This window comes from Anomaloglossus baeobatrachus, chromosome 2 (assembly GCF_048569485.1).
Source record: "Anomaloglossus baeobatrachus isolate aAnoBae1 chromosome 2, aAnoBae1.hap1, whole genome shotgun sequence".
NCBI lineage: Eukaryota > Metazoa > Chordata > Amphibia > Anura > Aromobatidae > Anomaloglossus > Anomaloglossus baeobatrachus.
In genome coordinates, this window is record NC_134354.1 from 300,929,704 (window position 1) to 300,942,646 (window position 12,943).

Genomic DNA, 12,943 nt, shown 5'->3' on the forward strand with positions numbered 1-12,943 from the left:
GCCCCTCCCCAGCACCACCAACCCCCCTCGCCTCAGCGGGCCCCTCCCCAGCACCACCAACCCCCCTCGCCTCAGCGGGCCCCTCCCCAGCACCACCAACCCCCCTCGCCTCAGCGGGCCCCTCCCCAGCACCAACCTCCTCGCCTCAGCGGGCCCCTCCCCAGCACCAACCTCCTCGCCTCAGCGGGCCCCTCCCCAGCACCAACCTCCTCGCCTCAGCGGGCCCCTCCCCAGCACCAACCTCCTCGCCTCAGCGGGCCCCTCCCCAGCACCACCAACCCCCTCGCCTCAGCGGGCCCCTCCCCAGCAGCACCAACCCCCTCGCCTCAGCAGGCCCCTCCCCAGCACCACCAACCTCCTCGCCTCTGCGGGCCCCCCCCACCAACACCAACCTCCTCGCCTCTGCGGGCCCCCCCCACCAACCTCCTCGCCTCTGCGGGCCCCCCCCCACCAACCTCCTCGCCTCTGCGGGCCCCCCCCACCAACCTCCTCGCCTCTGCGGGCCCCCCCCCACCAACCTCCTCGCCTCTGCGGGCCCCCCCACCATCAATCCCCCCCCCACCATCAATCCCCCCCCCACCATCAACCCCCTCACCTCGCACCTGCGGGGCCCCCCCAGCACCATTAACCCCCTCACTTCGCACCTGCAGGGGCCCCCCCAGCACCATTAACCCCCTCACCTCGCACCTGCGGGGGCCCCCCAGCACCATTAACCCCCTCACCTCGCATCTGCGGGGGCCCCCCCAGCACCATTAACCCCCTCACCTCGCACCTGCGGGGGCCCCCCAGCACCATTAACCCCCTCACCTCGCACCTGCGGGGGCCCCCCAGCACCATTAACCCCCTCACCTCGCACCTGCGGGGGCCCCCCCAGCACCATTAACCCCCTCACCTCGCACCTGCGGGGGCCCCCAGCACCATTAACCCCCTCACCTCGCACATGCGGGGGCCCCCCAGCACCATTAACCCCCTCACCTCGCACCTGCGGGGGCCCCCAGCACCATTAACCCCCTCACCTCGCACCTGCGGGGGCCCCCCAGCACCATTAACCCCCTCACCTCGCACCTGCGGGGGCCCCCCAGCACCATTAACCCCCTCACCTCGCACCTGCGGGGCCCGCCCAGCACAATCATAGCCCTCAGCTCGCACCACCGCCGCCTCCCCGCAGCAATATTAACCCCTCACCGCCTACCAGCGGCCCTCCGGCAGCATTAACCCCCAACCCATCCAAATAACACCACACACAACCACCCAACATGAAGCCTTCACACTCACCATTAAAAGAAAGAAGAAAAAAAAACCCTTCCCTTTTTCAATTTGAGGACGCTGACTTCCCTCTGTGCATGAGAAAATGTCAGCCAGAGCAAAGAATGAAACAACGGCGCTGCAGAGGAAACCAGCGTCCACAGAGGGAGAGATAGTAGAGACCTCGTGCCTTGTGAAATCTGACCACGCCCCTAACACTTGGAGGAAATGACGTCATACCACGAAGAAGTCAGTACATTCTAGCATCTACCCTTTAGTTTAGACACTACCTAGGAAGATGGCCGACGAAAAGCTGAGAAGAGAGCTAATAGCTCTGGGCTTCACACCGGGGCCCATTACAGATGGCACCCGCAAAGTATTGGAGAAGAGGCTGGTAAAGCTACGTGCAGAGGCTAAGAAAGCTCAGAACAAAAGGAGAAGCCGCCTGCGGGAGACACCAAGTGACAGTGACGAGGGAGAAGATGACATTCCTGAGAGCAGGTCGGCAGGGTCTAACAGGCACACGGGTGACAACCAGGAGCGCAGGTCCCTCTATACAAGTGACAACCAGGAGCGCAGGTCCCGCTATACAAGTGACAACCAGGAGCGCAGGTCCCGCTATACAAGTGACAACCAGGAGCGCAGGTCATTAGGGTCTAACAGGTATACAAGTGACATCCCTAACAGCAGGTCCCTGTATAAAAGTGACATACAGGAAAGCAGGTCCTTTGGATCTGATAGGTTCCCAAGTGACAACCAGGAGCGCAGATCCTTAGGATCTACCAGGTATACAAGTGACATCCCTGAGGGCAGGTCCTTATATATAAGTGACAACCAGGAAAGCAGATCCTATGGATCTAATAGGTTCCCAAGTGACATCCCTGAGAGCAGGTCCTTAGGGTCTACAAGGTTCCCAAGTGACATCCCTGAGAGCAGGTTCCTAGCATCTCCTAGGTTCACAAGTGACATTGCTGAGGGCAGATCTTTAGGGTCTACTAGGTTCACAAGTGACAACCCTGAGGGTAGATCTTTAGGGTCTACTAGGTTCACAAGTGACAACCCTGAGGGCAGATCTTTAGGGTCTACTAGGTTCACAAGTGACAACCCTGAGGGCAGATCTTTAGGGTCTACTAGGTTCACAAGTGACATCCCTGAGGGCAGATCTTTAGGGTCTACTAGGTTCACAAGTGACATCCCTGAGGGCAGATCTTTAGGGTCTACTAGGTTCACAAGTGACATCCCTGAGGGCAGATCTTTAGGGTCTACTAGGTTCACAAGTGACATCGCTGAGGGCAGATCTTTAGGGTCTACTAGGTTCACAAGTGACATCCCTGAGGGCAGATCTTTAGGGTCTACTAGGTTCACAAGTGACATCCCTGAGGGCAGATCTTTAGGGTCTACTAGGTTCACAAGTGACATCGCTGAGGGCAGGTTCTCTGGCTTTACCAGATCTCCAGTGGATGAGCTGAGATACAGACACATAGGTGGCAGCAGCAGAGACTCGAGCACAAGTGCACATATCTCCAATAGTAGGACTGCCTTTGACCCTCTATCTCACAATACTCCACCTGACTTGCGGCAAGAACATACTTTTCATGTGAAACCTGTTTGGTCCAAAAAGCTGGCATATGTCCTGTCAAGACTGCTGCGGCTGCTGTGTGTGATCCTGGTTCTGGTCTTCATTGGTATTCTAATTGTGAAGAGTGGCATTTTGTCTACATCTGAGGACAATGACGGTGAGTTCTGTACTGGAAATGAACATGGCATTGTGTGCCGAGATGTTTGCTTCTCCTTGTAGGCAGCTATCACTTAGGCTGGTTTCAGACGTCTGTGTTTAATCAGATACCAGTCACACGCATGGTTATGGTCACACGTGTGTCATACGTGTTGCACACGTGTGACATCCGTGTTTGCATACATGTGACAGGTACCGGAGAAAACACGGGTCTGTGAAATAAAAAGATTTTCCATATTTACCTGCTGTCTCCGGCTCTGCTGCCTCCTGCTCCTGACCGCCGCTCATTATATTCATCGATTATTCACCGCACTCAGGACCTGAAAGTCGGAGCATCGCAGGGACAGCACTGGGTACAGCACCGCGGGGTCAGGTGAGTATTCTGCAAGCACAGTGACATCCAGGAGGTCATCGGAGTTCAGAATGAACTCTGATGACATCCTGATGACCCCCGCAACACCCGCGCTACAACTTCATGGGTTCATCAGAGTTCATTGGGAACTTAGATGAGTCCCCGATGCTGTCCCCGCGATGTTCCGGCATCCAGGTTCTCACCACACACACACACACAGACACTGAGCACGTATACACACATAGCAGACACACACACACACACACACACACAGAGTATATATATATATATAATATATATATATATATATATATATATATATATATATATATATATATATATACACACACATAGCAGACACACATGGATACACCTGACACATACACACACAGCGCACTTGCATGTATACACTGAACACACACACACTGCTGTATAATCACGCAGCGATGCGGTCCCTGGCACTGAAGTCCCCTGCGCTGCTCCAGCTTCCAGCTCCATAGGGCACTGAATATTCAGTGAGTATAAGGAGCCGGAGACAGCACTGCTGGAGAGAGGTAAATATAGACCCGTGCTTTCTCCGGTACTGTCACACTGATGTCACACGGACCACATCAGCGTGCGATCTGTATGACACCCGTGCTGAGTAACAGCAAATAATAACATGGGTACGTGTGGTATCAGTTTTAAAAACGGATGTCACACGTACCTAAAACACGAACGTCTGAAACCAGCCTTAAAGGGAACCTGTCATGTGAAAAACTGCTATTAACCTGCAGCTAAGGAGTTAATCTGCAGGTTAGTAGCATTCTGTACCTTCCCGGTGCCTCCATAATAAACCCCCGCTGCTGGGAGTAAATGACCTTTATTCCTCCTATTTGGGGTGTCAGTCACGAGGGTGGCGCCGGCGTGGCTTCAGTCACTGGTCTGTGTTTGGAGAGCTGTAACCAACCCCCCGCACTGACTGACAGCTGCTCAGCATTAGAACCAGCTGTTAATCAGTGTACACGGTGAGGCTACAGTCGCCGCTCTCCGTACACAGCGCTGTGACTGAACCGGCAGCGCCTCCATGACCGAGACATGAACACTGTCGGTGGAAGTAAAATTAATTTCCTCCCAGAAGCTGGGCTCTCAGTGCAGTGGCCGGGCAGGATCAGATTAACCCCAAATCTGCAGGTTAATAGCATTTTTCCATGTGACTGGTTCTCTATAAAGGACATATGTGGCAGAGCACATAGCCACGTAAGGAGTAAAGCCACTCTTATACTCGCACCTCTGCCGTGGTAATAGCCTTTCTGCTGAGATCAGTGTAATCACATGTGCTGATGGTGGTGCCAGGGCAGCCTGGGTATGGCCATGACACTTGTATCACCATTCTGGCCATGGCTTGGCTTGCCCCTCTCCCTCACGGGTGACGGACAGTGCTGGCTTGCCCGAGTATTTTCTGCAGACATTGCTCTCCCAGTAAGCTTCTTCCACACTTCCGTGAAAATCACACACGTTTTTCACGGACATGTCAAAGGTGCGTATTGTCCTCCGTGTGCCGTGTTTATGGCACATGTGTGTTCTCCGTGTGTTAGCCCAGTTTCAGACGTCCGTGATTAATCAGGTACCAGTCACACGCATGGTTATGGTCACACGTGTGACATCTGTGTTTGCATACGTGTGACACGTACCGGATAAAACACGTGTCTCTGCAATGAAAAAATGTTCTATATTTACCTGTATCCAACGATGCCATGTTCTTCTCTGCTGCCTCCCGCTCCTGACCCCAGCTCATTATTTTCATTGATTATTCACTGCCCAAGGATCTGGAAGCCAGAGAATCGCGGGAAAAGCGCCAGACAGCACAGCCGAGGACAGCACCGCCGGGGACATCCGCCGGTGACAGGTGAGTATACAGCAGTTTGTGCAGTGACATCCACAGACTCATCTGAGTTCCCAATGAACTCTCATGAACCCCTGGAAGTCACCATCGTGACACTCGCTGTAACGCAGTTGTCGCAGGGGTGTCATTAGGAGGTTATCAGAGTTCATTGGGAAATCCGATGACCTCCTGGACATCCCTGCACACACTGCTGGCACCTGTCACTAGCGATGTCCCCAGTGATGCTGTCCTCGGCGGTGCTGTCTCCAGCGCTGTCACCGCGATGCCCCTGCTCCCAGCTGCTCACTGCAGTGAATAATCTATTAATATAACGAGCGGCGGTCAGAAGCAGGAGGCAGCAGAGCCGGAGACAGCATCGCTGGATACAGGTAAAAAACAGAAAATCTTTTTATTTAAAAACCCGTGTTATCCGTGATAACACACGGAGAATAGGAACTTTCTGCTCACCTGTCCCTGGCGTTGCTGTCCGTGGTGCTGATTTACGGTCTCCGGTCCTGCCGACTCCCCGCTGCTGCTGCTTCCGGCCCGCAGTGGAGTGAATATGCGATGAGCATAATGAGCGGGGGTCAGAAGCAAGTGCCAGCAGCGGCAGAGACAGCAGCGCTGGAGAAGGTGAGTACAGAAATTTTTTATTTCACAGACAAATGTGTTTTCTCCGATGCGTGTCACACGGATCACATCAGTGCGGTCCGTGTGACACCCGTGATGCAGGAGAAAAACGGATATGTCTACGTGTGGAGCACATGGGCACACGTATGCTCCACACGTACACATGGTCAATGGCAAAACACGCACGTGTGCGCAGACCCATTGATTTTAATGGGTCTACGTGTGCCCGTGTCTCCGGCACGTGAGGAAACGGACCAAACACGTACCGGAGACACGGGCACACATACTGGAGACAAGGACGTGTGAAGGAGGCCTAAGTCAGTGCTGTTGGTCACCAGTGGCCATACTGGTGCAGCAAGCAGCCTAATTACAACATCTTACCTCACCTCAGTTTCTGTGGAATGAAGGCAGCAATTGGAACATTAAAGAGGACCAACCAGCAGGATTTTGCTGTACGACGTAAAGGCAGTGCTATACTGGCACTAAGATGGTGAACACAGGCATACCTATTGTAGAAAGATCCAATGCTTGGTTGGTAAAATCTCTTTAATCATAGATGCAGAAAAGCAGTGCAGTGACTGGAGTATCATGGGTGGGTGTTTGTGGGTCGGGTCCTCAGCGTTTATTCCTCCTCCGGCGTCCTCCTGACATGCCCTCTTTTCTGTATTTGAATACTGCACCGCCATGGCTGCTGTTGGTTTCTCATGCCCATTGCCACAGTACTCAGGTCTTTGATAAAATGCCGCCGGTGCCATTTTATTGAACACACTGCAGTAAAGACTGAATGGCAGGGGCGAGTGCGCAGATGCTTCACCACAGTGTGTGCAATAAAATGACGCCGGAGATCGTGGTACATGCATGTGTGGACTCCGGCGGCATTTTAATGAAGATCTGAGTGCTATGGCAATTTGCACCCGCCACCAACAACCGCAATGGCGGCGCGATATTCAAATATAGAAAAGGGGGCAAGCCGGAAGAGTAGGAAGAAATGAGAGTACTTGCCCATAAAGGCCTGCTCACGTTGCCCACATCAATCAAAGTGCATTGCATCCAATCTTTCTACAACAGGCATGCCTGGATGCAGCATCTTAGTGCCAGTACAGCACTGCCTTTAGTTCATATAGAAAAATCCTGTGGTCGGTTCTCTTTAAAGGTGTCATTCTATAGGAGTTATATCCCTCACATGGCTAAGAGCTTAGTTTACATGGTCAGTTTGGTCTGACAGAATCCATTTAAAGGGAATCTGTCAGCAGGTTTTTGCTACCTTATCTCAGAGCACATGAGGTAGGCAAAGAGACCCTGATTCCAATGATGAAGTTTACTGGGTGGAGCAGTTAAGTTTTTAGATTTAGCTGCCCCCCACACCAGAGTCACAACAAGAGGCGGCACGGACTAGCTGACCTAGTCAGTAATGATAATCTCCTGCAGCTAAAACAAACATAGCAGGTAAATTACTGTGTGATAAGACATGCATCACTGAAATTGCTGTGTTAAACCCTACAGCATTTCCTTTGAAAGATTCCCTTTAAAAAGGCTTCAACATTTTTCACAAATGGTTCACAATGGAGCATTTGTGTAGGCCTGGTGTAACCACAGCCTAAGGGGTACTTCTCACATAGTGAGATCGCTGCTAAGTCACGGTTTTTGTGACGCACCAGTGACCTCATTAGCGATCTCGCTGTGTGTGACATTGAGCAGCGATCTGGCCCCTGCTGTGAAATCGCTGCTCGTTACACACGGCTCTGGTTCATTTTTTGGACGTTGCTCTCCCGCTGTGAAGCACACATCGCTGTGTTTGACAGCGAGAGAGCAACGATCTGAATGTGCAGGGAGCCGGCTTCTGACAGCCTGCGGTAAGCTGTAACCAAGGTAAATATCGGGTAACCAAGCGAAGCCCTTTGCTTGGTTACCCGATATTTACCTTGGTTACTAGCATCTGCCGCTCTCAGGCTGCCAGTGCTGGCTCCCTGCACACGTAGCTGGAGTACACATCGGGTAAATAAGCAAAGCGGTTTGCTTATTAACCCCATGTGTACTCTAGATAGGAGTGCAGGGAGCCAACGCTAAGCGGTGTGCGCTGGTAACAAAGGTAAATATCGGGTAACCAAGGGTAGTGCTTTGCTTGGTTACCCGATATTTAGCTTAGTTACCAAGCGCAGCGTTGCTTCCACGCGTCGCTGGTGACTGGCCGCTGGTGAGATCTGCCTGATTGACAGCTCACCAGCGACCATGTAGCGATGCACCAGCGATCCTGACCAGGTCAGATCGCTGGTGGTATCACTGGAGCATCGCTAAAGTGTGACGGTACCCTTAGTATCACACATACACAAAGCCCTGTGTTCAACAATTAGACGTGAGCCTGTAATGGGGAAAACTGTTGGTAAAAGGAGAAGTTATGTAATGGTCATAAATATAATTATCATGTACACGCATACTGTTATGGAGTAATCTGTTTAATGCAGGGGTGGGGAACCTCCGGCCCACGGGCTGTATGCGGTCCGCAATGACTTTTTCCGTGACCCTAGGGCTGATTCCTGGGAACTGCAGTGCTGGGGCGGCAGTCGCATCTTGGTGGCTGCTAGCCCTTTAAAACCCCGCACGGCGCGTTCAATGCTGAACGCTGCAATTCCTATACCTGAAGGACTACGTCCCCATGCTGGCACTGACTACGTGATGACGTACTTTGTAGGTGGGGTAGGCGCGAGGTGCGCTACAATCCAGCAGAAGAGGAGCGACTGCCCCATCATCCCCCAGGTCTTACTGTGCCGGGCAGCACTCTGTGTCCGGCGGCGGCAGTTCTCTGTGTGTGCCCGGCGGCAGCTCTCTGTGTGCCCGGCAGCGGCGGCTCTCGCTGTGCCCGGCAACAGCACTCTCTGTGATCCCAGAATCCCCCAATTCTCTAACTGCCCCCAGCCTCCCCCAGTGCTGTCTGTGCCCCCAGCCTCCCCCAGTGCTGTCTGTGCCCCCAGTGCTCGCTGTGTGCCCCTCCCTCAGTCTCCCCAGTGCTCGCTGTGTGCCCCTCCCTCAGTCTCCCCAGTGCTCGCTGTGTGCCCTCCCTCAGTCTCCCCAGTGCTCGCTGTGTGCCCTCCCACAGTCTACCCAGTGCTCGCTGTGTGCCCCGCCCACAGTCTCCCCAGTGCTCGCTGTGTGCCCCGCCCACAGTCTCCCCAGTGCTCGCTGTGTGCTCCCCCACAGTCTCCCCAGTGCTGTGTGTCCCCCCAGTCTCCCCAGTAATCTGTGTGCCCCGAGCCTCCCCCAGATCTGTCTGTGCCTCCAGCCTCTCCCATCGTTCTCTGTACCCCCATCGTCCCCCAGGTTTGTCTGTCCCTCCAGCCTCTCCCATCATTCTCTGTGCCCCCAGGGCTGTCTGTGCCCCTCCAACATCCTCCAGGGCTGTTTGTGCCGCCCAGTGATGTATGTGATGTCTATGCCCCGCTGCTTCCCTAGTTATGTATATTCCTTCCAGCCCTCCCCAGCAATGTTTATACCCCCCCCAGCTATGTCTGTGCTCCCCTTCAATGATGTATATACCCCCAGTGATGTCTATGTCCAGCAGCTTTTCTAGTGATATATACTCATCCCAAGTGATGTATTTGTCCTCAGCATCTCCTTTAGATGTCTATGCCCCCAGCCTCCCTAGTCATGTCTATGCCCCCAGCCTCCCCAGTGATCTATATTCCTCCCAACCCTCCCCTGTGATGTATATACAGCAGTCCCAGCCAACTCAAACCTGGAAAAGCAGTTGTGAAAAGCAACAAGATCAATATCGTATATTACAGCCGCTCCAAACAGTAGAAGCTCCAGCCGCCACAGTGAGTTAATTATAGCAGGGTAATTTTCAAGTTGATAATTTTGTGCGGCCCCCAAAGGTTGGTAGAAATTTCCAAATGGCCCCCGGCAGAAAAAAGGTTTCCCACCCCTGGTTTAATGGAACATGTCGGCTAATTTGATGCCTGTGACTGACATTTACAGCAGTGTTAATCTACCATAGACTCCCAAGGTAAAAATATAAACTGTATAGTATAGGGTTTCTTTTTTAGGACTTTGTCGGATAGAATTGTGTTGTTTTTGGCGCATGTGTGTAATACACTGGCTATACTGAGGTTCTTTTGGCCTCTGTCTAATGTGTGCATCTTGAGTTTTCTCATTGTGAATACTAAACATAGACTAAGAACATAATGTTAACAGACCCTAGCTGACACTGCAGAGTCTCAATGTATTCCCATATGATGTGGCTTCACCCTGACCCCTGCTTGTAATATGTTTCAACTTGGCATCTCCTTAATGCAGGAGACATGGGAGACAGGCCAAAGCTGTATCTTGTAGAAATACACTGGAGATTCTGAACTCGGCACTCATTGATTTGAAAAGACTCCAGTTCAGAATCAGAAGTCTCTGAAACAGGTTATGTTGTCAGTATTTCCTTAGCATTGCACAGCTAATATAATAATGTCAGATCTTCAGTCCTGTCCTGATGAATCCGCACTACAGCGTACTGCTACAAGGAGTGACTTCTTCACTGAGCTCATCTTTCCATAATCGTCTTTTGAGCTTGAGATATATATACTGTATATTATACACACACACAGTAGCGCATTTTTTATTTTACCATCCATTCAACAGTGGGATTATAGTTGATGGTCCATCCTATATTTGACAGGCAGGATTTAGAGGTTATTTTACTATACATGGGGTTTTATATAGGTTTGTTTTTAATCTGGGTCTTGCTTCGTGATGATTTGACTTAAAGAAGTGAAGGCAGTCATTTTCCTCCTAACTCCCTATCTATTTAATGCCATAATTAACCTACAGCTCTGGCAAAAATTAAGAGACCACTGCACATTTTTATAAAAATGAGCTTCTCTACATGTCTGACAGCCATTCCATTCCAGTGTCAGTTGAATGCCAACCAGAGTACAGACCGGTAGAGAGTGAAAGCGACTGACCAGGATAACCGTCATCTTATTTGAATGTCACTCAGCAACTGCAGGATGATCTCAAGTGACTTACAAAAGGAATGGCAAATGGCAGCTCGGGTGACTTGCACGGCAAGAACAGTTCGTAGCAGCCTCCTAGAGGCAGGGCTCAAGTTATGTAAAGCTAGAAAAAAGCCTTTCATCAATGGGAAGCAAAGGAGAGCTAGGCTGAAGTTAGCCAAAGACCATAAGGATTGGACCATAGAGGACTGGTGTAAGGTAATCTTCTCTGATGAGTCTAATTTTCAGCTTTCCCCAACACATGGTCGTCTAATGGTTAGACTGAGACCTGGAGAGGCATACAAGCCACTGTGTCTTGCACCCACTGTGAAATTTGGTGGAGGATCAGTGATGATCTGAGGAAGCTTCAGCAAGGCTGGAATTGGGCAGATTTAACTTTGCGAAGGATGTATGAATCAAGCCGCATTTTAGGTTATCCTGGAAAAAAGTTGCTTCCTTCTGCTCAGGCAATGTTCCCCAACTCTGAGGACTGTTTTTCCCCATCGCCCATGACAGCACCACCTGAGAGAGAGAGGTCCGCCCCTTCAGGACAGGAAACCCACTGAAATAAAAAGGCGGTACCTCTCCACTGCTTCAGTTTAGGTTTCCTGTCCTGACGGGACAACCACGGATCACTGTCCCAGGTCTGGCCCGGTGTGGAAGCCTGGTCACTTACCAGAAGCCGGAGTCCGGGCTTGGAAGCACCCCCCACGGTCTCAGAGCCATGCAGCGGTGAGGCGCGGGCCTGGAGCTGGAGCTTCGGCCAGCGTCGCTCCGGGACTGTGCACACACACGGCGGCCGCTCGACGGCTTGTCCCTGCTGTGCAGCACGTTGGAGCGAAGATCGGAAGTGACGCAGGGACATGCGCAGTGCGGACAGGAAGCGACTGTCTGAGCATGCACACTCGGATCCAAAATGGCGATGCCCACGGAGATTCTTCAAATCCAGGGATGTGTGAGTATACATCTCCCAAACAGGATGGATGGCGCTTCACCCCCCCCAGTGGTGAGCGGCAGCCGGCTTCACCAGCATGTAGCGCACGTCAGACGTCGGCGTGCAAGCCCAGGACCACCCGTTCCAGCGGAGGGAGCTGTCGGTCGGGCAGTCCCAGGAGGGATAGATCCAAGGACACGATTCAGCCATCGGATGCGGTATTACTTTGCGCGTCAGGGTGGTGAGTGGAGCTTCGTGGTCAGCAGGGTATTTAAAAAAACCCATTTTTTTGTTTGTGTCCCCTTCCACTTAGGCCAAATCTAGGAAGTGTGCGACAAAAAAGAGACATAAAGAATGTGCTATATGTCATTCCTCCCTGACCCCGGAGTACTCAAAACCCCTATGCACAGCCTGTATCCAGCAGACCCTTGTGAAGGAAGGGCCTGGGTTAGCAGCAGAATTAAGGGACATCATCCGGGCGGAGGTCCAAACTTCCCTCAAGTCCCTTAAGAGTACTAAGAAGCGCAGGAAGTCTCGCCATTTCCCCCTGCCAGATGTTTCGGGCCAGGATTCGGGGTCTTCAGCCTCCTCTGCTTCTGACACGTCCGGCTCGGACTCCTCCTCTTCGGACGACGGGGGTAGACTCTTCTTTTCAGCCGCGGATATCGGACCCTTGGTTAAAGCCGTGAGATCTACTATGGGGATTGTAGACTCCAAGGGGCTGGAGTCAACCCAGGATATCATGTTTGGGGGCCTTGATGCAAGAAAATGCTGAGGCTTCCCTGTTCCCCAGAAGGTGCAGACCCTCATTGACGACCAATGGGGGAGGGTGGATAGGAGGATGAATCTCTCCTCGTCCCTTAAACGGAAATACCCAGTGGAAGGGGGAGCATCGGCTTCCTGGGACAGAACCCCTAAGATCGATGTGGCCATTGCTAAGGCTTGCCGCTCCACCACCTTGCCGTTTGAGGATATGGAGTCACTTAAGGACCAACTGGACAGGAAGGCAGACGGCTTCCTTAGGGGCACTTGGGAATCGGCGGCAGGAGGACTACGGCCGGCCGTTTCAAATGCATGTGTTGCAAGATCCTTGATGGTGTGGCTCCAACAGTTGGAGGATCAGCTGAAGGGGGATACACCACGGAAAGACATAATTGCATCGCTGCTGCTGCAAGGAGCAGCTGCATTTATGGCGGACGCCTCAATT

At 52.3% G+C, this 12,943-nt stretch overlaps 1 protein-coding gene across 1 annotated transcript in view; it reads left to right on the forward strand.

Moving 5' to 3' along the window:
• Positions 1-1,481: 1,481 nt before the first annotated feature.
• Positions 1,482-12,943, forward strand: part of LEMD2 (LEM domain nuclear envelope protein 2) — a 62,689-nt gene continuing 51,227 nt past the window's right edge. Inside the window, exon 1 of the mRNA XM_075335862.1 lies at positions 1,482-2,981. Within this exon, the coding sequence (XP_075191977.1) occupies positions 1,544-2,981 (1,438 nt within the window). The 5' untranslated portion in view covers positions 1,482-1,543. The remainder of the gene's footprint in view (positions 2,982-12,943) is intronic.